Genomic DNA, 24,651 nt, shown 5'->3' with positions numbered 1-24,651 from the left:
AAATAAGAAATACTCACATTTAGAATTCTCAGTTTTGGCCTAGCAGTCTTCTCGTGGCGAGAGCGACTGCGGACAGACCTCCGCATGTGACGTTTCGCGGTCCTCCCCTCGTGCCTTCCGCTAGAAGTTGGGACATTCTCGTTGCCATCACTCAATCCTGAAGCAACATCAGAATGTGCACTGGAAAAAAAAAAAAAGGAAAAGGCAACTTTACATTAGTATCCATGCATTCCATAACTGCAACAATACGGTTTAACCCACCAGATGATATTGTCTTCTGGACAGCAGTAGATGTGTGTAATCTCAGACTAGAGGAAAAGAGTCCTGTCAACACTTAGAAATTCTACTCAAGCAACCCTAACAGCAATTATTTCGCTACACCTCTTGCAAGCTGAGTTGTACAAATCTATCTTCTGAATACGCCTTCAAGCTATTTGGAGTCTGAATTCTGTTTAAGTGTCAAAAGGACAGAAAAACATCCTTTATGATCCACTGGACATGAAAAATAAAAATGGACTATAAGTTTAATCACTACAGACAATCCTATTTATTCTCTCCATATCCAGCCATAAATCAAAACTTATTCCACCTCTCATAACTCTCTATTTTTTTCTCTGGGAAGTTTATCTCCTCACATCCTAAAGAACACCCTTAGTGAAAAAAAAAATCCCTGGTGAAAAAGTATACCTCAAGATCACACATAGAAGCATAATTTAAAGAAAGCAATGCTTACCTATCCATAGAGGAAGCCAAAGGGGTAGATTGAGCAGGCTGTGTTGCTGGAAGAGTCTCTGAAGGAGCAGTTTGTGAGACTCCCTGAGAACCCTATGGACAGAAACCTACATCAAGAACCCCCCAAAGAGTACAGTTCCTCCTCGGGTAACCCAGCAGTCTTTCAATTTACTCCCAAACCAGCTGTAAAGCTAAAAGCTCTGCCTTTTTAGAACTTCAAACAGCTGGCATCTAGACAGCTCTAATTTACAAAAGATTCTAGAGCAAACTGCAGTGAAGCAAAACATCATCTGGGGAGGGGTGAGGAGAGGAAGTCAGCCGTCTTTTCTACTTCTACATGTCACTACAGTTTGCCATGCAGTCACGGTCTTACTAACAGAATGTGCAAAAGGCAAGCCAATGCAGAACACAAAGACAGTTCAAATTCTCCCTAGCAAGAACAACGCTGCAGGGAATAGGCATAATGACAGACTCTCAAAGGCTATCATTTGCAGCTTGTCTTTGATATGGCAAAAATGTTCCATAGGACTAGCAAGAAGTGAAGTGTTAACTGCTTTTTGCCTGCAGGATGGCACACTCACTTCCCAACAGAACAACCAGTGGCAACAAGGTCCCCACATTGGCATGACATTCTGCTGTAAGAGAAAGGTCATTTGAAATATTAATTTCCAACTGAAGACAAGCACAGAAGGGATCAGTTCCCCACATACATACACTGTTGCATGATTCAAACATCCCAAATGTATTGTTACATTATATTCCATATATTTACCTCCAAAGCTGCCTGCTGTGAGGAGGCAGATGAGGCCTGTTGTGCTAAACTCACTGGAGGCTGGGGCACTTGCACCTGTCCTCCTATGCTGCCCATGGAAACGAGAACGTTCTGTTCCCCGTACGGCTGCACAACAGGAGCGAGATATCCCGACTGGGCCATTGCATCTGTGGGTAAGGGAGGGGACAGGACAGCAGAAGGAATGCTGGCAGAGGCCACAGCAGAGGAAGGTGTGACATTCGAGTCCCCGGGGTACTGAGACGGCAGCCGCGACGGGAAACCCTGGAATAGAAACGGGGGAGTCAAGTCAGTGAATGTCAGAGCTAATTAGGAAACACGACAGTAAAAAAAATGAAGGGAAAAAGAAAAAAGAAAAAAAAAAAAAGAAAGAAGCATCAGTTCCAGGGGCATCTTCCAACCTTCTGTACTTATTCAAGCATTCCCAATATCTTCCCAAAGAAGCAAACTGCTCATGCAGCCAGCTTGCGAGTCACCATGCTTGAACAAGCAAATTCCCACTCATACTTCCAAGTCTTAGGCAAAACAATCTTCATCTCCCAACTCTCGCAGCTGCCTATGTAGCTTAATACTTTAAAGCCTGAGACCCGAAATGACTTTGAAGAATTTTCAGGCTGAACCAACTACTGCTCAGATGTTATAAAACTGCTGCTGATTCTTGAGATTAATAGCAAAAACAGTCTTATGTTCTTCCTGTCCTCTCAGGATGAGTTGACCCAGGAACAAGGAACACCTCTGTCATTATTCAGGTTGCCATTGTTACAGCGATCACACAAAGTAGCTGAAGCAGTCTGTGCCCACCAGTCAAGCAGTTCACAACTAGCATCAGGTACTTACGTCACATTCAAGATCCATGCTGCCTGCCTTACTTCTAGAAATTCCATGTCCCACCCCTTCCCAGACTTGGAATGAAACACTGACATTGCTGAATATGCTGCCACTGATTTTCTTTCCAGTACACATCTCCCAATTCTGAAGTTGAAATGTTTTGATTTTCTTCTTCTCCAAATTGACAGATCTCTTGGACATAAAGCTGTCCTCTTTCACACAGTGGTTGAACAAAGCCCTGCACTATGATTCTGTCATTTTAGACAAATTCCAGTGCCAAATATGAAAAGTTCAAAACACCAGGGTATCCAAGGACGGGTTTTTTTCCTCTCCTCCTTAAAGTGTGTTTTTATCACACAACAGAGTTCATGTTGGTGGTTTAATGGCTCTCTTATGAAAAGTGAGTTTAGCTCTGATACCTTAAAGGAACAGCTAAAAATGCGGAGAAGAGGTCTGCTGGCTTGCAACAATACCTGGTAAAGAGCATCTCCAGCAGGAAGTGAAGCTTCAGCAGCTTGTCCAATGCTGACTGGCAATCCCACGGACTGGACAGCTGGCTGCAGGAGCTGTGGGAGAACCTGGCTGGGCAGCTGAGCCACAGGCTGCATCACTGTGGGAAGCTGGCTAGGGACAACGGTTGATCCTACAGGAACAGCAGTTGCCGCAGCAGACGTTGCCAGTGTGAGCAATGGCTGATTCATGCCAGCTGCCATTGAAATGGGTAGTGACTGGAAACCTGGCTGAGCCACTGTCACATGAGGAGCTGCTACAGGCAACTGAGAGACTGGGAACTGGGGAACCACAGAAGTTGGCAAGGCCTGTCCCATGGGTAGAAAATGAGAGCCAATGGGGACTGATGGGGCAACTGAAGGCTGAGGGAGAGAAGGTGCTGCAACAGGTAATTGAGGCTCGCCTTGGATGATCGACACTGGCTGGGAAACAGGAAGCTGGGGAGGTAAAGAAAATAGAGATAGATTTTTTTTTTAAAAGCAGGGCTGCGGAAAGCAGAGTTTTTACACATTAGTCAAAGAAAGCATTATTCAAGTTACAGCACTCTGTTAAAGTGGGCAGGAGCACAGTTGGCAGAGTGGCTGGGAAGCTGGCTGGAGTTCCAAGCGGTCCTCTCTTCGCAACGTTTCCCTTTGAAGAACTCAACAGGCTCTTAAAACACACACCCACAGCGGGTGAAAGAGCAACGTTCGAATACCCTGAAGCACTGATTTGTGCATAAACAGAATCAAATTCCCCTCAACTCTGTCCTCAGACCCAAGGCCTGCCTTCTTACAGAAAAGAAGTGCAAATCTTTCAACAAATCTGTCAGCTTTGGGTATGGGGACTAAAGCAGAGGAAAATGAAAATCCACTGTGCCAGCATTCAGAGAATGGCAGGGGATATGTCAATTAAAGCCAGCAAATGATGCAACTGGAAAGGCAGTTTAGATGAACAAGCAACAAAACAATAATTTTAAAAACAAAAGTAAGGCTCACACATTCAACAGAGATATGAGCCAAAATGAAGCAATATTCAGTAACAGAAGCTTCTTGACCAGGGAGTAAAGGAGAAGAGCTGAGTAAGAAAGATGACAGAGTGAAGAACGGAGTCCTATGGTTCACTACCTAAGTAAGTGACTATATAATGGTGCAGAAGATAGACATTGTATGGGAAACAGAGAAATGATAAGTTCCTGAAAATCCATTCACAACACACCATTCATCAAAATGCCTCCTGATATTTTTGACGATTTAAAGATCTTTGTGCATGGAAGTACTACCCCTCCCTCAAATTACTCACGACTGCCACATGTGAAAAGGTTTCCAACAAAACTGACAAGTGCAGTACACTAAGAATACTATTGCCTGGATGAATGTTTTGGAACCATTAGAAAAGATGACAAAAATGAAAGTAGCAGCATGTTGAATTTGCCAGCTGTGAAGAAAAAAAAAAAAAATCTTCTGCTAGAAAGAATTTTGTTTACCTGTGTCCCAGCTGCTGCCTGAGGCATTGGCATAATCTGTGAAGTTTGAGTTTGAGAGACAGTTTGTGCAGGAGTTGTGCCAGCAGAAACTGGTGGCTGCTGCAGTTGGTACTGTCCAGGTTGTTGGGAAGAGGCTGGCTGCTGTGCACTCTGCAGTAAGAAAAGAGGCAGAAGCTGTATTTCTCCTACACAGAGGTTTTTAAAGCATATCCTACTTAATTCTACTTTTTACTCTCTCTCAAGTAATATCAGTGCTTCTTCAGAATATGCCAAGTCAATTAAGCTTTAGCAATTATTAGCAACACTAATACAATTACATTATCAGTACCAAATCTTGCAACAGAATTATTTCCCCTGTGTGAGCAAGAATGAAAATTCTATAAAGGAAGAAAAGGCAGTTAAGAGAAGAGAATGTTGCAGAAGATAGTATTTCCAGTTAGGAGAAATCTTAAGAATGAAGTTTCCCTGTCTAGACAGTCTAACTTGCAAATCCTGACACATGTCCCCTTGAACGGGACCACCACTGCAAGCTCAGGTGGAAGTTGAGGAAGACAGACACGGGAAAAGAAGCATTAACATGACTTTAAAAATAAATTCCAGAAGGTCAATGCATATCTTGTAGGACGTTAGACTGGGTGAGAACCAGAGGATTCCTTTGCTTTTGTGCAAAACTACGGGTTGAAGGGTGACAGAGGTAGTCAATTGGTCTTAAAAGTCATCGAAATCCTATACTAGGAATATTTTAGCCCTGTGTTTAGGAATTGTGATCTTACCTGTTGAGTGTGTTGGGTAGGCTGGGATGGCACCGATGCACTGCTCGAGGCTGGCTGGCCTTGCACCTGTGTCTGGAGGAGGGGGGAAAAAAAAGAAGAGTCAGCTTAAAAAGCCCTATGATTTCTGCCATAGGCAATTATAATCATTTCTGCCTGGAATGATCTGGTTAGAATAGGTTTCTAGCAGTCCTTTTGGACAAGCAGTCCTTCTGGCCAAATTCCACTATGACAACCAGAACAAAGCAGAGCAATCTGGAAGAGTTTCAAACTTCATTTTAAGTCTTCCAAAATAACCAATACAGAAAGTTTTTGCAACCCCTCAACACGACACAGATGAGCCTACCAGCTTCTTCCACTGGTGATGCTTTAAAAGCAGGATGCCTTGGTATGATAACTGGAAATAGAGGCATTAAGTTTTATCTTTACATGTGTTCTACACACAGTCAGGTGAGGTGATAAAAGGAGAATATATGGAAATAAAACTATCCATAAAAAAAAACAACCACCAAGCACAAAGATATATGGAATTCCAGACCAATTACAACATATCCAGTACACATACATGTCATGAGTTTCCTTTGAGAGGTATGTCAAAATACAGGCTAGTAATCATTCCCAGAGTCACTCCCATTCAAAGGCTACCAAGAATCGGATACTAGGGAATGTGGGGGTTCACATTCTAGCTAAGACAGAATTTTTGAATAAGCAATGAAAAAAATGGATGAGTGGCATACAAATGAATGTGGAAGATGCAGAGGAAAATGGAATGGATTGTCATTATTTTTGTGGCTGACATTTTTTGATCAGATCCCAGGATCTGCATTATGATTTTTGTGACAGCTGTATTCCTTTATCAGCTCCTGGGAGAAAACTAGACAAAGACCTCCAGATGAGCTCCCTGAGCATGCACCACATTGGTGAACTGCCTTTGTAAGAAGCATATCTGGTACATATGCATCGTATCAGAAGTAACTACTAAAATTCCTTAATGCTGTGATCACTCAGCTTGAAAAAGCTCATTAGGAACGAGTTTATTAAAATTACATACTTTTTTAATTATAGAAACTTTGAGGAAAGTAGACTGCCAATAAAGAACCATTTTTTTCTTTGCTGTTTTAGAAGCTTGAGGCCCTTACTGGTTAAGATCTAAACATGTGCTATATCCCACTGCTATAACATCTGTTCATATTGACTTAGTTTAGGCTTCAAATTCTAATCTTTTAATGAATTAGATAAAAGATCCCAGAACTTATATTCTGTAAACAATCATGATCTCTTATTTTGTTTTCCAGATGTATTTTACATGCATCAGAATTCACTTCCTGAAGTTTAACAAAGGTTTATGAAGAAAAAAATCTCCACATAGTTTTCAAACTTCTTGATTCACTCTACAAGTTCTCCTACAGCACAGCAATTGCTATCTATTAGACTAGTGATTAAAGCTGCTCCTGCTTTAATAAAACACAGAAAGCCTTGAATACTTAGTTATTGATCTTAGCACAGAAAGCAAAATGATTCTCCTTCACACGAATCCCAAATTTTCTAATGCTCCAACAACTAAAATGTTAGAGCCCCTAATTCCAAGGATAGAAGAGGTAAAAGAGAAGTCTACTTAAAGTAAACCTTCTCTTTTCACAAAAAGTTATGAGAATTTTCAGACTAAAGTGCAGATACAATGTATACACACACACCTCACAGTCACAGTGTACAAAAAAGTGACCATTGCAAGCGCAAATACCACATATGCTGATAAAACATGTACCTCCAAACTAAGCTTCAGGCCTCCAATTTTGCCATTTAAAAGGACACCATTCTAGGCTCAGAAGGTGGCAATACCTATTAGCAACAGTTGTTTGTGCCATTAATTAACTACTCAGCCTGTTTTGTTTCTTCAAAGATCCTCCGAACACATTTCAAATCCATGTACATGTACATAATATAGCTCCTTCCATTCATCTCTTCCCACTTTCTTCCCCCAAGTCTAGAAAAAGCTCTTTGCATTTTGGACAGTCAGCAAAATAACTCTGTTGTTGTCTAACGAAACATTATTCATATGAAAGTTCAACTTCAAATAACACTTTCTCATTAAAATTAAGGAGCAGCAAAGTTTTACTATCACTGCTGATTCTAACTATGGAGAAGATACATTTCATTGAAAGCACTGATTAAAAGCCAATTTAGTCCTCCAGCTCTCACTAAAAAAAAACCAACTAGTCCCAGGAGGAACACTTAACATTGTTTTTACTTTTAACACAAAAGCTCTACCAATATTTCAGACAAATCTGAACACAAACCAAATGGTTGCTGATGCCTCATTATTTCATCGCAACCTGGTAAAGGGATCCTAGTATAGACTGGTGGAAAGACATCAACCAAGAATGCTAATACTTAGAGCCACAAGGAGCAAATCTAAAAGTAAGGTTCCCCTTTATAAGTACAAGGTATGACTTATAAAAAGCAGAGAAATTCTGGATGGGTTTGCTCCTGTAACCTGAGGATAGGATGCAGGTGGTCCTGATGAAAGCGAGGTGGACAAGGCCTGCTGAGTTGAGGCTCCCTGGGGGAAGCAGATGAAGAGCTGCGACTCTTGCAACACCTTCTGAGGCAGCTGAACAATGGGCAATGAGAAGTCTGAACCAAAAGCAGAAGATGAGCCCCCTGTAGGGGGAGGAGACTGGAAATCACCAGTGTCAGAGGAAGTCAGCTGTGAGGAATCACTGGAGTATTCTGGGCTTCCTTCTGGCCAGCTCCGCCTGGCAGAGCCCCCTCTGGGACCTGCTAACCCAGCACCAAGATAGTTACACTGCTCCTCTGTCACAGGCTGAAGCCGACCATGCGACCCTATGCCTTGAGTGGATTCCTCTTGACTGGTCTCCATAGAGCCCCGGCGACTTCTGTAGACCCGCGGGGGTAAAACTGCCCCTTCTGCCGAGGCAGAAGTCGGTGTGTGCACATGGAACTCAAAGACACAGCTCGCTCTGCCATCACCGCTGTGAGAGAGCACAGCCGGGGCAGAGTGCGGAACAAACACCTGGTGGAACGTCATCTGAGCAGGGTCTGCACTCAGAGGAGCTGAAACACTGGATAATGGAGAAAGGGGACCCATCCCAGAATCCAGCCTCAGGTTCTGAACGGGTCTTGCCAGGTATGTTTGCCCCGGTTGAAAATCGAACACAGAGCTTTGTGGAGGACCACCTTGCCCATGGTTTGACTCAGAAACCTGCTTCAAATGCTGTTCAGTTGCGTGAGAGTTATAAGCTACTTGATCATACTGCTCCGATACCTGTGATGGATAGTGCATGCCCACCAAATATACAGCTTCTGGATGCATTCTGTAGTGAGCATCCTCTGGAGGTGTTGGTCCAGATCTATAGTCATTGTGGACAGGAGCTGGCTCAAACACAGGATTAACTTGCACATGCAGAGGCTCCCCAGCGACTCTCTGAGCTGCTGTGCCCAGCATAACGAATGCCTCTGGTGTCCAATTGGTGGGACTACCACCAGGTGGAACTAAACTCTGGCCAGTCTTCAGCAATGGCTGGAAGTGGCAAGTTTGGGCTTCCAAAAATGAAGTGCTCTTGCGCCGCTGAGCAACTGCCACCTTCGGCGGGCAGACAGGTGGTGGTGAGAAAGACACCGGCCGTTCGTGAACGGTTGGGAAAAATATCTGTGAGTCTGGGAACGTTGGTGTTCCCCCACGTGGATGCTGAGGCTGTATTGACATGAACAAGACAGGTAATTCATACATTAAAAGTGAAAGCACATCAACATGCACAGTTCACTAGGCAGTTCTGTGAAGTAACTTTATATAGAATTCATACTCAATTCATGGTCAAAAACATACAGTACTAAGGAAATTTAGGTGAGTTGTAAATATCCATTAAATACATCCATGGCAGGCATAGCTACAAACGGGAACATTTGCTTGTGTTAGAGCTGCTTTTCCAGTTCAATTCCAATAATTCACAAAAAGAAACCAGTTTTGCTCATGACAATGGAGAGAGATTTATTGTCACAGACTATCCATTGTGATCAGTGCTTGAAATCCAATCAAACCCCTGAGGTCACTGCCATATGTGGAGTATGAAATTCAGAACTTGAGAGCAGCAATGATGCAGAGCCTCTAATCTGCACTCAGAAGATGAAATTACATTAAATTGCACTATTTTCCAACACAAAAAAACACAAGGTACATTATCCTGTATGCTATCCAGAGAGCTAAAAAGAAACCTTTTATGAGACAAAATTGAACCCTTCCAGCACACGGGTGAAAAAAAAAGCCTCTGATAAAACCAAAGAGCCTTTGGGTTCTGCCCAAGTTGATTATCTCTCTTGATCCACTTAATAACACCTTTTTACACTGAAAATTAATACCCATTGAAACAAACCTAACTCTTGCCCGGACAATAAAACATTCACAGATTTAGAAAGAGTAGAGTCCTCAGGCAATTCCACTCCATCTCATTTACTATTTCAAATGAGGCTCACCTTATTTAAGATTTGTAGGGAAGATTTCAATAGAGAGAGTTTATGTAAGAATATCAAACAATTTAGTAATTTTGCAGTTTTTCATCTCCGCCTATGGTGTGCTGAGAGAACGTATTCTCTACCCTAACGGAAAAAAACTGTAGGAGTCAGTAGCAAATACACTGTTCAAGACAGATGGCATTTATGACTTATTCAAGTTGCTCTTTCCACATTGTTTACTTTCTTCCCAGCCCCTTTTGTCCAGAAAAGCAGCAGCAAATTTCCATATTGACCAATACTAACAAGGCCCTACATGTTGAAATGCTCTTCCTACATTCTAAAAACTGGTTCCACTTACTTCATTTTCATAAAAATGCTTCTCAAAACTTATTTTGTGTAAATTGAAGCTCAAAATTGAAAAGGAACTACCTCCTGTATTGCAAGCTATCTTGCTTCTGACTTTCTGGGAAACATGAAACTATGGCTTCTTCCCACCAAGAAGCAGTTGAAGTGGCAATTCTGACTAAAACTTACAGAAAAATCCTCAAAGGTATTCATACTCTACATTTCTAGTATCACTATCACAGTTAGCCAAAGCTTTGAAAACAACTAGCCACAGCAACCAAGCTTTTAAAACTGGCTGTTTTGTGCAGGGCTTAATCAACATTCAGTGTTTACTTAGAATTTGAAAAATAAAAAGCTATTCTTCTAACCATGATAAGAAATAGTCTTCCCTTTACCTTCTGTGGTATAACTGGGTAATTTACATTTAAACTATCCTAAAATACAAAAAGCAGATGGTCAGCCACTGTTTGATAATGCTTAAGTGTACTGCTTCATAGAACGGAAAAAAAATTTAAAATTCAGCATTCCAGCAGCACGGTGTAAGGACTCAACTCTTCATTTTTTCATTTTAAAAATGCCCAAAGGCCAGGATGTATTTAATGATAACTTATCTTACTGTGCCAGGAGGCAAATGGTAACACATACAGGACTGACAGAGAGGGAGGGCAGGCTGGAGCGTCGATGCTTGCGTGGAGAGGCAGAGTGCATGGGCAGGACACTTTCCAGGGCTTTAGAAAGCTTTTCTGCAAAGGTTTCTTCAGGGACAGTCCGAAGGTAGAAAGGAGAAAGAGGTGCAGACAGCGCTGGTGGTGGGGTGCAAGGAGCACTGAGAGGGATGCAGGACATACAGGGAAGAGCAGGAAGGTGGGGGACACAAACTGACATGCTACGACCACGTTGAGGCTAAGGGAGGAAAACAAAAGTTAAGAATTGAACACTTCCAAAAAAAAAAAAAAAAAGAATAACAAAAACCAGCAAAAACTATAATGAGGTAGAGAAGAAATGAAGACATACAATGAGAGGCCCAATACTGACTCGTGTGGTACAACAAGATATGAGAATGCTGAATGAATGCCAACACATACTGGGAACAGGCTGTGTGCACCTCTGAGGACCCAAGTTTGCCTCAGGTTACTGAGCAGTGTGGGAAGTTCCCTAGTACCCTTAAAGGAAACATGTGGAAGGCAGAACAGACAGTATTTTCTCTGGGGCCATGGAAGCAGCCCACACTGTGTGTTCTCAAAGCATCTGGTAGTCTGACAGATTTGAAAAACTTAAAGCCACTGATGAGTTTTCAAACATTCATCAGTTTAGAGAGTGGGTGTGTGTTCACAGGTATCACCTAACCCAGTTCCTCTACTGAGACAGTCCCTCTGCCTGAATTAAGTGGACTAAATGTATGCAGCTGGCTCTTTATTAACTAAAACATTACCATAACAATTTAAATATTACACCCTCTACAACATGAGTTGCAGAAAAAAAAAATCAGTTTAATGTGTGGAAAATTCTGTAAAATTAGACAAGCCTTTTCCAGATGCTGAGCCAATAACTGCATCATGATTTTGTAATCTTGGTACAATCCAGAAGGCCACAGATCAAAATCTAATCAAATCCGAAGAAACAGAATGAAGTTTTGGGATGGGATTTGCATTTTTCTGTTTGGTTCGGGGGTTGTTGTTATTGCCTTTTGTGTGTGTGTGTTTTGCTGTGGGTTTTTTAATGAATGAATGAATGGATAGAAATATGACAAAGAGGCAGTCTTGGACTGCAAGTTTTCCTTCTCTGATATTATATGCTTCTTATTGATGTAATCCACAATTTCTTAAACTAATTGAAATCAAATACAGACCTCCAGAGAGAAAACATCAAGATATTCAGTGGAGATCTGACTTTAAAGATTTTTGATGTGAGAAATCTTACAAGACCGCTCAAAAATCTGGGAGAGAGGTATAAGAGAACTCAAATGGTTAACTAAATACATCTTCATCTATTTGAAGGCGGGAGTAGTTATACATCATTCCTGACTCTAATTTATACAAATTGTTCAGAAACATCCCCACTGATGGAGATTACAGTACTTAACTGTCTTTTCTGGTTAGCAAATTTATGCTTATGATTTCTTATTCTACCCAACAACGCTGGGATCTGATTAGCATCCTCCTATTTTAGAGCAGCCTTTTACAGCTTTCTCCTCAAGCTCATCTTTCATAGGCTTAACTATTTCAGTCTTCCCACATAAACCATGCTTTTGTATTTCTGGTGGGGTTTTTTTAACACTCTTCTCTGAATTTTCTCCCAGTTCACCCTCAAATTCACTCAATCAAGGTGTCCAGGACAGACTTACCAATGGCCAAGAGCAGAACTACCATTTCATATAATGTGATGTTTGCCTTTTTCACAACAGCATGATGTTTTTGACCATGTCCAGTTTGTGGTACAATGTAATCCCTAACTTTTTTTTTTTCCAGAATGGCTGCCTAGCCAGTTGTTGCTCATTCTGTACTTGTGTAGCTGATTATTACAGTTAAGCATGAACCTTGTTCTTGTCCTGATTGAATTGTGATTAAGGTCATTTTTCCAGTTGCCAATATAATTTTGACTTGTCATCCTGTCTTCCCGAAACAGGGTTAGTAGTTCCTGTAGTGTTCTACTCCATTCTGTCAGCCTCCTGGGACCACTGTTGTCATCATACAGCATGAGCACATTTTGCAGCAAACTAAGTAGCTTGGCTAAACCTCTATCATATGCTTGTTCTCCCACCCCCTCTCAAAAGATTACACCAAAATATGGCTTACCCAGAACAAGAGCTTATTTAGAGGGACTAAGAACTCATCATCAAGGACTCGCAGTACCACACGCCTCAGGTGAAGTGTGTTGGAAAAAGATGGAGATGCTTTGCTTGTGAGTGATACCAGCCTGTTTTCCAAAAAGCTACTTACACCAGTGATTCTGCAACAAAGCCTTACAACCACAGGTACCAGAAGAAGTGAGGATCCTCAGCCTAAAGTGTCACATCTTCTCCTTTATGGTATTATTAAATTATACCATAATGTCTCTGTCTCAGACTTTTATTTGTGTATAAAATGAACAACAAGGGAACCACTGAAGACAATATAAAAGTAGCAGAAGTTCTACTCCAGAGTTAGAATAGATTTCTGCATAGTGTCTTATCAGATCAAAAACATACCAAGGAAAAAAACATACCAAAATAAAAGGGCAACACAAATGAACATAGTAGGAAAAGTATTTGTGCCCAGTGCAGACTTTCCAGGGAAAAGGAATACGCATGATGAGCAAACCAACACAAGCTAGAAATAAAATTGGGAACAAGGATGTGGGGTCTTTTCAGTCTGGAGTTCTCACATGCAGCATTCTATAACAGTCAAAAAAATCTTACCTGCAAAAATCTGTAATCAAAGCCTCACAGAACACACACAGCAATTTCACACAGTAGCTCAAATTATTCTAATCCCTTCTTCAAACTAGACCAACAGCTTAATCCCTGGTAACTTCATACACACATACACAGATCACCTTCCTAAGCGAGATTAAACGCTTACATTTGTGAGACAGTCTTATTCCAAGGATGTTACTTCCATCCATAAAAAAAAAACCCTAACCTATCATTCTGTGTAAGTGCAACCAAGACTAAATAAAAACTTTAAAGACAAGGATGCCCTTGCACTTTTAACCTCCCCCCTCTAAACTTAGTCACCTTGAAAAAAAAGCCCCTAAACTACTCCCATGCACAATTTGTCCCCTATGGAAAACAAAACATATGTGGAAGATGGCCTGGCAGACTTTCCCCTCACCTCTCAACGGACATACAAAAATCAGATAATTCCATGCATTTGCAAAACTCCAAAGTTCCAGCTTACCCCTGCAGGTGGCTGAAATCCTCCATGCTGCTGTGATTGCACTTGGCCAACTGAAGCTGGGTATCCCTGGACTGCAGTGTTTGAGGCTGACTGGTCAAGCTGGGAACCATACGACACAGCCTGACTGCCCACACACGATTCAGCATAAACAGATGACCCCATGCCACTGTCAACTGTCCCATCAGCTGCAGAAGTTAAAGACAAAAATTTGCATTTCAAGAACTGCCATCTGGATTTAAAACTTGAAAGATACTATAATTGATCAAATATTAGATTGATGTTTGTGCTATGTCACATGGACCTCAACAGCATTTTACCTCTTGTACTATTTAAGGCTGGTTAAAAAATACTTTTTTTTTTCCTCGATACAGTAATTTATTATCAATATGCCTTCCCCTAACCCCTGGAAAAATTAGTAATTTCAGAAATGCTTTTGGAAGACATTTAACAATAAAGTATGCTTCCTATAAAAGGCTAGACTAGACATAGAAACCTAAATTCCACACTGTTACAAATGATCTTTCAAGGGTTTTAAAATCATTATTTTTAATTTTACATGGACATATAAAACAGGTGGGTTGTGCTGGATGCCAGATGCACCACATAGGCACAGTAAGGAACTAGGCTCAGTAGTCAATGTAAAATCCCTGTACCTAAAGAACAGATAATAATTTGCTTTTTAACTTCATCATTCTAACATGGAAGTTCTCATCTACCATCATTATTCAAATACCGACTCACATGTTGGGATGGCAGAAAAGATAGGAGTATTAATTCATCTTTTCATCTACATTACGTAAAACAGAAAATAAAGTCTTTTCAGAAAGCAAATTATGATCTGAACTACTTGTAGATTTATCTCATTTCCACCCTAAATGTAAGTTAACAAGGATAAGTGGTTTTAGTATCTTTATCTGCACTGGTGCCAGAGTACAGAGCCTTTTGCAGGGCCAGAATATACTGTCCCTATAGGGTAGCAAAAACGAGGGCATATGTTCATGCTTGAGGTGCCTCAGTTCATTCAGTCTATTACCTTGAAACTAAGAGAAATGATTTTGTGCTGAGACACTGGACAGTGAATTGTGCCAAGGCTTGGCTCAGCTAAGGCACAGGAATGCATCTTATTTTGCTGTGCTTTCTAGGGGGTTATTGTTCTTCAGCACACAGCATCATCTTAAGGTATTTACTGTTATAGCCACCACAAGTGTAAGATTACCGGGAAGAACTGTGTAAGTGCAAGAGTTCCTAAATAAACCAACTGACACACTTACAAAGAACAGATACACTGGGCTGCTGGAACTGCAGTTGTTGGTGTTGATCAGCTTCCGGCTCTTCAGGTTCCACTTGTGTAGAAACCGATGCTGAAGCAGTGGGGACAAGAGTAGTACCCGTGACAGACTGGGGATGCTTTGACCCTGCATAGGAAGCACTTGGCTGCTGTTGCTCCAGCTGCTGCTTCTGACTACCTTCTTCCTGAAGGATCTTCTCCTGTTCTTCTCGCACCAACTGACGCTGCTCTCGCTTTCGCTTAATCAAAGATACCCTGTCCTTGATAGCTTTCGCCATCGTCTTGTGATCCCCTTCACAGACATAGCCAGATTCCACCTGAAGGAGGATATATTCACAGAATTCAGACTGTCACAGACAGCCACTGCTGCAGTGCTACAGCATAAGCTACCACTCCCTCTGGCATTAAGCTCTCATTGACAAACCTCTGAACCAGTTTTATTTCTAGACAGCAACAGCAAAAGCAGAGGTGACAGACAATGTTTCACTGTCAGAAAACACCAGTACTTCCTAAGCTTTGTAAGACCATCAGTACTTACCATTTCCTGTGCTACATCCTCTGGGACATCTCTTTCCAAATCAAAGGAAAACTCTATTGCCTCATTGTCTTTATATTTGCCCTTGAGTTTTTTGATGTCTTCAATTCGCAGCCACAGTTTAATGGCAATTTTTTCTCCATCGTCTTCCTCCGCTAGTTCTACCCGTACTCCAGTCTCTTCTTGGAAGAAAGCATGATTCAAAAGGTCCTTAATAGCATATCTAGCATATTGGGAAAGAACAGAGAAACCACATACAGTTATTAGGTTTTCAGAAAATATTAAGGAATATCCTTGCCTGATGATCCTCCAAGTTTATTCTCTAACTTCATGCGTGTCTCATGCGTTACTTGGCAGACCATCATACAGATTTCTACTTAATAGCATGAATGAGAAACAAAATGCAACAATGCTACAGAATGTACCAAAAAACTCAAACAAACCACACCTATTCATTTGGCTTTCATCTTTTGATTCTTCTGCTGACCAAGAAAATATATATTAAATAAAATAATAACAAACCTTGAAGAGGCAGCTTGGGTATATATATGTATATATCTAACATCCAACCTATAGTCCCCAAATTAATGCAGTAATCCAAGTATGTATTTCAATCTACTTCCAGATCTTATCAAAAGCCTCATGTAGTAAATTCAGCACTAGACAAACACCACTTGATTCCTTTCCTGTTTTATACTATTTTGAACCACTTCATCTTGCATTCTGTTTGGCACAACTACAAGTTTTGTCCTGAAGGTACAATATATGTTCATATATGCAAAGCATTATCAATAGTAGTTAACAGCTTAAACTAAGTGGCAAGAAATAGGTGATGTGCAGCCACAAAATGAACTTAAAATGGGGGAAAAAAATATTAGGTTGTTTAAAACTAAGGAAAAGCACTGAAATTAAAAATACATAACAACACAATCAGATGTAAAACTTCCAAGAGTTAGTAGAAGGGGATGAATAAACATCCATGGACAGATAAAACTGGCTCTGAAGAGAAGAGGAGGAGGCTAGAGAGGGGAAAAAGGCTGAAGCATTAAGTTGAACAGTTGGTAAACATGTAAAAGCAGCAAAAAAACCCAAAACCCTCAAACTCCACAAATAACCCAACAGAGCAGTTACATATTTCCTGTAATGGTATAAAGTTAACCACTTCAAGTAGAAGTCATCTTGCAGAAAATGTGGATAAAAATGAGCATCAAGAATTTCAAAATTAAGACGAGTCTTCAAAATAATTAACCACAAAATACCAACAGAATCAAAGGAATAGTAAAAAACCCAAGGATTACAGAACAAATCCAACCAACCAAATCCAAATACCTGGAAACCTGGAAGGATTGTCCTCCACAATTTTGCTGACTGGGTCAAAGTTTTAATAAAAGCAGTAAAATTTCTGAATAAATTGACATGGATGGTTACCACAGCATTTGCACTTTTTCTGACACTGTTAATTCTCTAAAACAATCATCGCATCAGAATCTACCGACGAACAGAAGCTGCAGAAGTACTACTGGTTTCCCAACTTCCATCAAACACAGAAGACCCCAGGAACTAACTGGATCTGATACCATCACAGATAAAAGACTTGGACAGCAACTAGGATCTCCATCTGAAAAGGAAGTACTTACCTTTCACCTTTGTTTTGCCGAATGCATCCCTCAATAATCTCCTTCACTTCAGGGATTGCTACTTTATCAAAGCTGGCTGGTTTGACACCCTGAAACGTAAAAGTGAGAACTGAGAAACTGGAAGGTTCACTTGACTTAAGTTTTGATTGTGTTTATAGACCAACTATTTATAATATATACCTATATATTTATTCTATAGATAACTGCTCTAAATAATAAGTGCAAATTAGAAAGAAATCTGACTCCAGGATTATTGTTCATTTGTTTGTCAGTGACTTTTGCAAACATCCCACACACGCCATCTTCCCATTTCTTAGCTACACTTCCATAACAGAAGGCATTGACATTTGAGTTCTCACGACAGGAGAACTGTTTAGTTTCCATAGAAGTTATGCTGGCTAGAGGCAAGTACACAGACTGGACTGAGAATGGAAGGAAATGCTTCCTATGTAATCCTAATGCAGGAACCTACATGATTAATTTAACAGTCTTCCAAGCATTCTGCTGCTTCCCAGAATGTTTCCAACATGCCATTAGAAGTAATTTTGGCATAGATTGATTTTACAGGAAAAACCTTAGTCCAGAACGATCCAACTGGATCATTAAATAACTTGCACAATGTCAAAAAAAAAAAAAAAAAGAAGTCTTTCCTGTATTTTAGCTGTCCCCTGAAGACCTACTATACCCAAACCACACTCCTGCATCACTGCTTTTGTGAGCTCAGGAAAATGAGCTCAGCAATACAGGCCTTTACAAAAGCCCTTCCACAACACACAGCAATCCTTTCTCCAATATGTGCTAAAACCACTGGTGGAGAGCAAACCAAAATCCAAATAAGATCAACTATCCAAATGAGTAAAACAAACAGGCCATGAGATATGACCATCTGGGAATTCTGAAAAACATAACAGGCAGAGAGCCAAGCTTCGTCACTTAATCATGGCCAGAAGCTGTATTTTGGGGCTAATTGTCCACAACAGCAAAATCTGGCACTTAATTTTACTCAATGCAGCCTTTAGCTTCAAACTCTGTATTTAAGACAGCAGAATGAAAGAGGATGAAGACATCCTGCTCAAATTCTGGTATATGAAGAGCTGGTGTTTTCAAGCCTAACAATCCTGAAATTACACACTTGATACATTTGACCTTGTGCCATTGGTAAATCACAACTAAACAGAAAATGAAAACCATAGAGTCTGAAGAACAGAAATAAATGAAGTAGCAGTACAAGCATTGTGATTTGAGTCCTAAACAGAAAGTACTTCTCCCAATAACCTACATAACACTGCTGCCCACCAAACGAGGACATCAAGACATGACTCTTCCCCATTCTTCTGCTGTCAGTGAGAAACAAATCTTGAAACAGAAGTGTTTAAGTCTCTGAACCTGAGCCTTTGCAACTACAGACCTTAATTTAACCAAATATGGAGACTTAATATGGTAATAGTTTAACATCTACATTTAGATACTTCCCTTAGCCAGACACGGCAGTACCTTGACTTCACATGTTCACCACATAAAATATGCTCTACCACACTCTTCCAGGAGAGGGCATCGTCAACATCAACTTCAACAGACCTAAACCAAAGTCTGGGAGAAGCAAAAGAGTCCAGTCTTTCAGTGGGCAACATCTGCCACCATGTTTTACAAAGGTGTTGTGTCTGGAATTTTTCAAAGAAAAAAGCCAACAAAAAACACCCACAACTACAGGAAAATGTTTATTTGATGAAAAACTCCACGTTACAACAGCATTGTGGTTATCGATTTCTTTGGTCTAAAATTTGCTCTTGTGAAGTTCTAGGAATTGAAATCCATGGCACTGCAGGCTACGTTGTGACCAGAATAAGCACTGAAACACAGGCTGTCAGTGAACATTAGCTTAATGCTTTTAAAAGCTTCACTGAACATCAAGACTTAAGAAAATCAATGCCTTGGGTGATAAGACAGACCCAAGTCTGGATGGCTAAGTTTAATACTGTAACCAGGCTATATCATACACCTCCAGCTTCCTAGCAGGACACGATAGAGCTCTCCACTCTAAAGGATTTATAAAACTCTGCTCATGTAGCTGACTTGTCAGAGATGTCCACCTTTAATTATGACCAAGCTTGAAGTGGTCCCAGGAATTCAGGTTTATATATGTAGTAGAGATGTTTTCACATGTAATTAAATGCTCTCCTATATGCATGTACACATATAGCCTGTGCAATAACTACTCAACTGCTTATTGCACATATTCCTATCTAAATTTGCCCAAGTTTAGCACATGTAAGTCTCCTAAACAGCTCAAGTCCCTGACGTAGCAGCAGCCAAATACCTTCATTTAGGCTGCAGCAGCAGAAAGATGATGTCAGATCTGTGACAATTTCAGAAAAACTAAAAGGTAATATGAGGAAGACAACTGGCACAGCGAAATATCAACACAAGGAAGCCAGAACATGATTTTTCTTGTTAACTATTTTACCACGTGCTCTGTTCTTGCATGAAGCCTGAAAAGTTAAAGCTAAGGATAGGTTTTAAAATCTGTGATTCAATCTGCTATCCTGTGTTTCTCCACCCTGAAAGAAATTAAATACCTGTCCAAAAATCTTCAGGCCCTTCCAGGAGGACCATTTTACAATACCCCATTTTGTGAATTCCAAATCAGGAGTTCAGTTAAAAAGTGAAGCTCCTGCCAACCTCCGACAGCATGGCTTCAATGTTCCTAACTGCATCTTAGAAAATCTGGGAGAACCTCACTCTAGGGCCTAAAGCCACCAGGGGATTCCATGTTCAAGTAGCTCCCTGTTTCTCAGTTTGCTCCACAGTCCATGAGAAGTGCTGCCTAAGCCCAGTCCACAGCGCCGGCCAAGCACCCCCTAGGCTGGAGTTCACCAGCTTCTTAAAACCTTTTCTTTTCCTCCTCCAAGCACTAGTGGAAGTAACAAACTATTTTATACAACAAGAGAGAAGGTACTATGAATTATTGAAAAAAACATAAATAAATACATCAGTGAACTCTTTTCTATCCAGAGCTGCCTACGCACCTTAACCAGCCATCACACAGAAACCTAAGAGAGGTCAGGCCCTGCAATTCACAAAACCCTGATGGTGTCCCTAAGAGTGCAGGAGCTGGACAGCCAAGCATACATTCATTAGCTTCTGAACCCAAAGGCACTCAAGTAAATACCAAGCCATTCAGTGTTTCCTAGTTTTTACCACACTTAAGATGGTTGCATTCCTATATGCCTCTCCTAGTCCCCAAACTCCTTAGAAAAATCACAGGGTAACTCAAATCTTTTAATCTACCAGTCCTATTCCCCAGTGGCACTTCAATAAGGGCTAAACACCCAAATCCCACTGGCATTATTTCTGAGTTTGCTAAAAAAATAGAAGGAAGAGCTCTTAAAGAGAAAAAAAAAAGTGTACAGAGGTGTAACAGGCACACATGAAAATCACCAACATTTTCTCAAGCCAACACCTAAATTAGCACAAACTGGCAGTGCTGCTGGAAGCAAGAGCCTCCTTTTCTCCATCTCCTGTTCCCACACTCGTGTCATTTCCTCTCTTTCACCAGTAAATGCAGTTATACAGTTGCATAATGAACCAAATCACAGCGTTTATCAGACTTTTGGTTGACACAAATTCAACCAAAAAAGCCTGCAGAGGTTTCCAGTGAGCTGGAGTTCCCAGCTGGATACACTGCTACACTACCTCTCAGGCTTACAGAAAGAAAGTTACAGAGCAATAGCTGACAAGGGCAGAACTTAAAACCCACTGAACACTTCCATTTTGAGAGCACCTCTAAAATAAGGACATATATGTAGGTAACACAAAGCGCCACTGCAAAACCAAAAAGTCATCTTACAGTCCTCATGTTAAGCATAAGAAGAGATTTCATATTTCACTCAGATGTGGTAAAGTTTGTGTTTTTATCAGACTTTAACCAGGGGAATGAAGTGTGTTCCAAAATTCAACATTTATATGGTTATTTGATCAATTAAAGGCAAGTTAGGTTTTCTCAAATAAACTAAATTTCCAAGAAACTTTAAAACACTAAAGTATAAGCTAACCAGAACTCTTCAAAATTTCTGCCTAGAAACAGAGTACTTTGCATTAGTTAGATCACCACATTACTGGGTCAGTGGTAGCATCTTGTTCTAATGCAAGAGATACTGAACACATCATTTACTTCAATAGAGAAGGTACAATCGGTGCTGCATAACCTCTACAACAAACCAAAATGAAGACAGAAGAAGTGTTACATACCCTCAGACATTCTAAAGAAAAAATAGTTAGATTTGGAACAAAAACCCAGGTGGAAAACAGCAGAAGCAATTATTGTTCCAGCCTTGCTGGTCAGGATTTTAATTTACATTTAAAGAATTACAGGGGGAAAAGTACAGTCAAGTTCAAAAGCTGAAGACCCAAGCTATGCAAAGGTAAGGCAGTTGAGCAGATTTGTCAAGAATTCACCTCCAAAATACTTTCCTGTGGCTACATGCACTTGACAGAGCTGAAATTCTTACTTACCTCTTTAGCACAGTCCTTGTGAGAGCAGCAACAGTGGGAATTAACAATTACAAATATGGGACAGATCTCTCTCTTTGTAAAATCCATCAGGAAAGGAGAGGCACACACACCACAGAGTTAGATGGGTGCTAGTTTCCGATGGGAATCCACTAAGCTGTGGACTTAACGCACAGCGGACGGAAAGCAGACATCAAGGCTAGAAGGGAGCATTGTTTCCTGTTTGACACCTCTTGTTATTTTCCAAGTCCAGTACATGAGGCTGCAGAGATCTGAGCTCAATATCTGCTTTTGCCACTCTAATGCTGAATAGAAAGAATCAATATAAGCACGAGGTAAGCGTGTCCTTTTCTGCCTGCCCAGTTGGCTGCAAGGAGGAAGAAGAAGTGACAGTGGAAGGATCCTTTACTTCCTGCATGTCCCCGCCCTCCTGCTTGGCTGCTCTACCTATTCTCCACCCATTTTTTTTGCACTAGGTTAAGGCTGCAGGTAGGATCATCAGGACTCTGCTGCTGCAGAAGTACCACTTTAAAGAGGGGAAACAGCTCGGTCAGTGGGTTGTTCAGATCCAAGGCTGCTCACACTAATTTTGTGCAGGGGAATGAAGGCAGCTGTTTCTCTTCTTTCTGTGGAGCTACAGAAGTACACATACAGCTGACTACAATCCTAACTAAACACAAAGCATCATTAAGATAATATATTTCACCTCCCTCCTTCCTGACAATGGCATTTTGCTACTGTTGGCAACATCATCTGCTTAACGGGTGCTTAATGTAAGGGAATAGGGATTTGAAGGTGATTTTCAAATTGCTGGACAAAGTCAGAAAACTGCATTGTTGCTTGTTATACCACATGTGCACAAATAATCCAGTTTTATGTCCTAGTTGCTAGATTTCAAACCTAAGCCAGAAGTCTGATTTTTTTGTCTAATACCTACTTTCAAACAACCATTATGAAACTTGTTTATTAATAAAATGAGCTGTCTACAGCTTCAGGGGTTTGTTTGGGTTTGGGTTTTTTTTGTAAAGATATCAGGAGCAATGCCAAGAAAGATCAGGTACATCATCTTAAAGTATGAAGCTAGCAAACGAACTCTGACCACCTCGTAATGATAAACTGTAATAAAATTCAATTTAGAATTACCAAGTTCCCTTTTTACCCCAAAATAACATTTTTGTTGTTGTTATACTATACAACATCAGTGTTGCAAAAGCAACACTGGGCATTTTAGAATTCCTCTTCACCAGCTGTTGTGAAACCTTGCAGGAGTCAAAGGAAAAGGGATCATTAAAGATCTGGCTATGCTGACTGGCCTTCCAACTGCTTAGGTAGACATTTGACAACCACCACCATCACACCCTAAAAAAAAAAAATCCACTGTTGATTATCAACTTCATTTTAACAGCACTTAAAGGATGTTGGAATTTTGCTTGCCATTGCTTATAATTTTTTTTTTTTGATGTTGCAGTTGCACTCAAACCAAACAGACACTCTGCAGTCAAAGCAAATCTACTTCGCTGGAATAAAAAAATCTAACATTTTGCACACCTAATTAAGGTTTTTCTGGGGTATACTCCATGACCTGCAAAGAACATTAAACATTTCAGCACAGAGTCTACCTGTCCCAGTCTAACCACAACTCTTGCTTGGCTCTTTTCAAAGGTGCTATAACTGTACAGCTAGAAAGGAATTCTACTGTAACTGATTAATCTTCTCAGACAAAATGTTCTAACTTCGCAGTCCAGAAGCTAATAAAATCAGTAGCAAAGTCAAATCCCACAAACAAAGTAATTAAAGTCTCTATATTTTCTTTTTGCTAAGTTGTTACCATTCTAGTTTGAGCCAGTCCCAGGCTGCCACAAACCATTAATTTCAGGAATTTAGAGAGAGCGTATGATTCCAGTGGAAAAAAAGCCAATGATACTACCTCTTTCCCCCTAGTCTCAAAGATGTCCCCAGGCAATGGTATTTATGGCATTTAAATAGGTTTACCCCATGATCTCCTAAATTTCACTACCTGCTATTAGTTACTTATCCTGCCCTCAAAACCTGCATGTTTAACCATATCACCACCTTTTCCATTTCACATCCTTCACCTTAACCTTACTGCCCGTTCTAGGAACAATCTTTCAGATTTAGTTCTTTCCTTGTTTCACACAGGATATACCTATAACTGATAATTCTCATCCCAATTCAACTGAATACATACTATGAAAAGAAAAATTTCAGCCTCAAATTTACTCAGTTCAAAAGATATGGGTTGCCTACGGATGATGATTTTCTTTTTCTAGTTAAAAAGCAAATTAGAAGAGTTGAGAATGCATGAGGAAAAAAAATTGAAATGCAACATGTTTTAAGCGAAAATTTACCTTCACCAATTTCAGTATTTTCATAGCAATTAATTCTGGACAATTGATAATTCCACCAAGAATTAAATTGGTAAATCCTGCAGAATAAGCTCTGCACCAGATCAGTATCCTACCAGAGTAAACAGCATTACTGCAATACAAGCAGTGGAAGCAGATGAAAGCTCCCAGTGAGGCAGAGTTAGCTCATGAGGCGCTGTGCAGACTGGGACAGGCCTCGTTGTCTTCTCTGCTGATCAAAAACAACCACTGTACGTTTTGAACCCAATACCTTTTGAACTCGAGTGACCCATCATCATCCAAATCAAAACTCCTCTCTCAGCTACTTGAGAGATCTAAGTCACTGAAATAGCTTAACCAATTGGTCTTCACCCTCTGTGATGAAGATGCGTAAACAACCCAAGTCCCACGATTCTTAAATTTCTCCAAACCAAATGAATTCGTGACTTGCAATAGATAAGGACGTATGCTCAGATTTTACAGACATGCTGTTAAAACAGTAATAGCATTGAATTTATACAGGCCTGC

General features: G+C 40.5%; 1 protein-coding gene across 12 annotated transcripts in view; it reads right to left on the bottom strand.

Annotated features, from left to right (window-relative positions):
* WNK1 (WNK lysine deficient protein kinase 1) overlaps positions 1-24,651 on the bottom strand; it is a 102,537-nt gene that overhangs the window by 27,921 nt on the left and 49,965 nt on the right. For 9 of the 12 annotated variants that reach the window (XM_032687644.1, XM_032687641.1, XM_032687642.1 and 6 more), the window contains exons 5-14: positions 17,249-17,337; positions 15,615-15,834; positions 15,060-15,393; positions 13,789-13,973; positions 5,099-5,170; positions 4,326-4,475; positions 2,824-3,297; positions 1,505-1,786; positions 734-825; positions 18-180 (exon numbers count right to left, since the gene is read on the bottom strand). In XM_032687644.1, the coding sequence (XP_032543535.1) occupies positions 18-180; positions 734-825; positions 1,505-1,786; positions 2,824-3,297; positions 4,326-4,475; positions 5,099-5,170; positions 13,789-13,973; positions 15,060-15,393; positions 15,615-15,834; positions 17,249-17,337 (2,061 nt within the window). Of the gene's footprint in view, positions 1-17; positions 181-733; positions 826-1,504; positions 1,787-2,823; positions 3,298-4,325; positions 4,476-5,098; positions 5,171-8,381; positions 8,811-10,555; positions 10,811-13,788; positions 13,974-15,059; positions 15,394-15,614; positions 15,835-17,248; positions 17,338-21,760; positions 22,126-24,651 lie in introns of those variants that run through there. The other 3 variants (XM_032687652.1, XM_032687651.1, XM_032687653.1) reach the window with 3 other exon arrangements.

This window comes from Chiroxiphia lanceolata, chromosome 5 (assembly GCF_009829145.1).
Source record: "Chiroxiphia lanceolata isolate bChiLan1 chromosome 5, bChiLan1.pri, whole genome shotgun sequence".
Taxonomy (NCBI): Eukaryota; Metazoa; Chordata; class Aves; order Passeriformes; family Pipridae; genus Chiroxiphia; species Chiroxiphia lanceolata.
The sequence above is the reverse complement of the archived record's forward strand: the minus strand, read 5'-3'. Positions and strand labels throughout refer to the sequence as shown.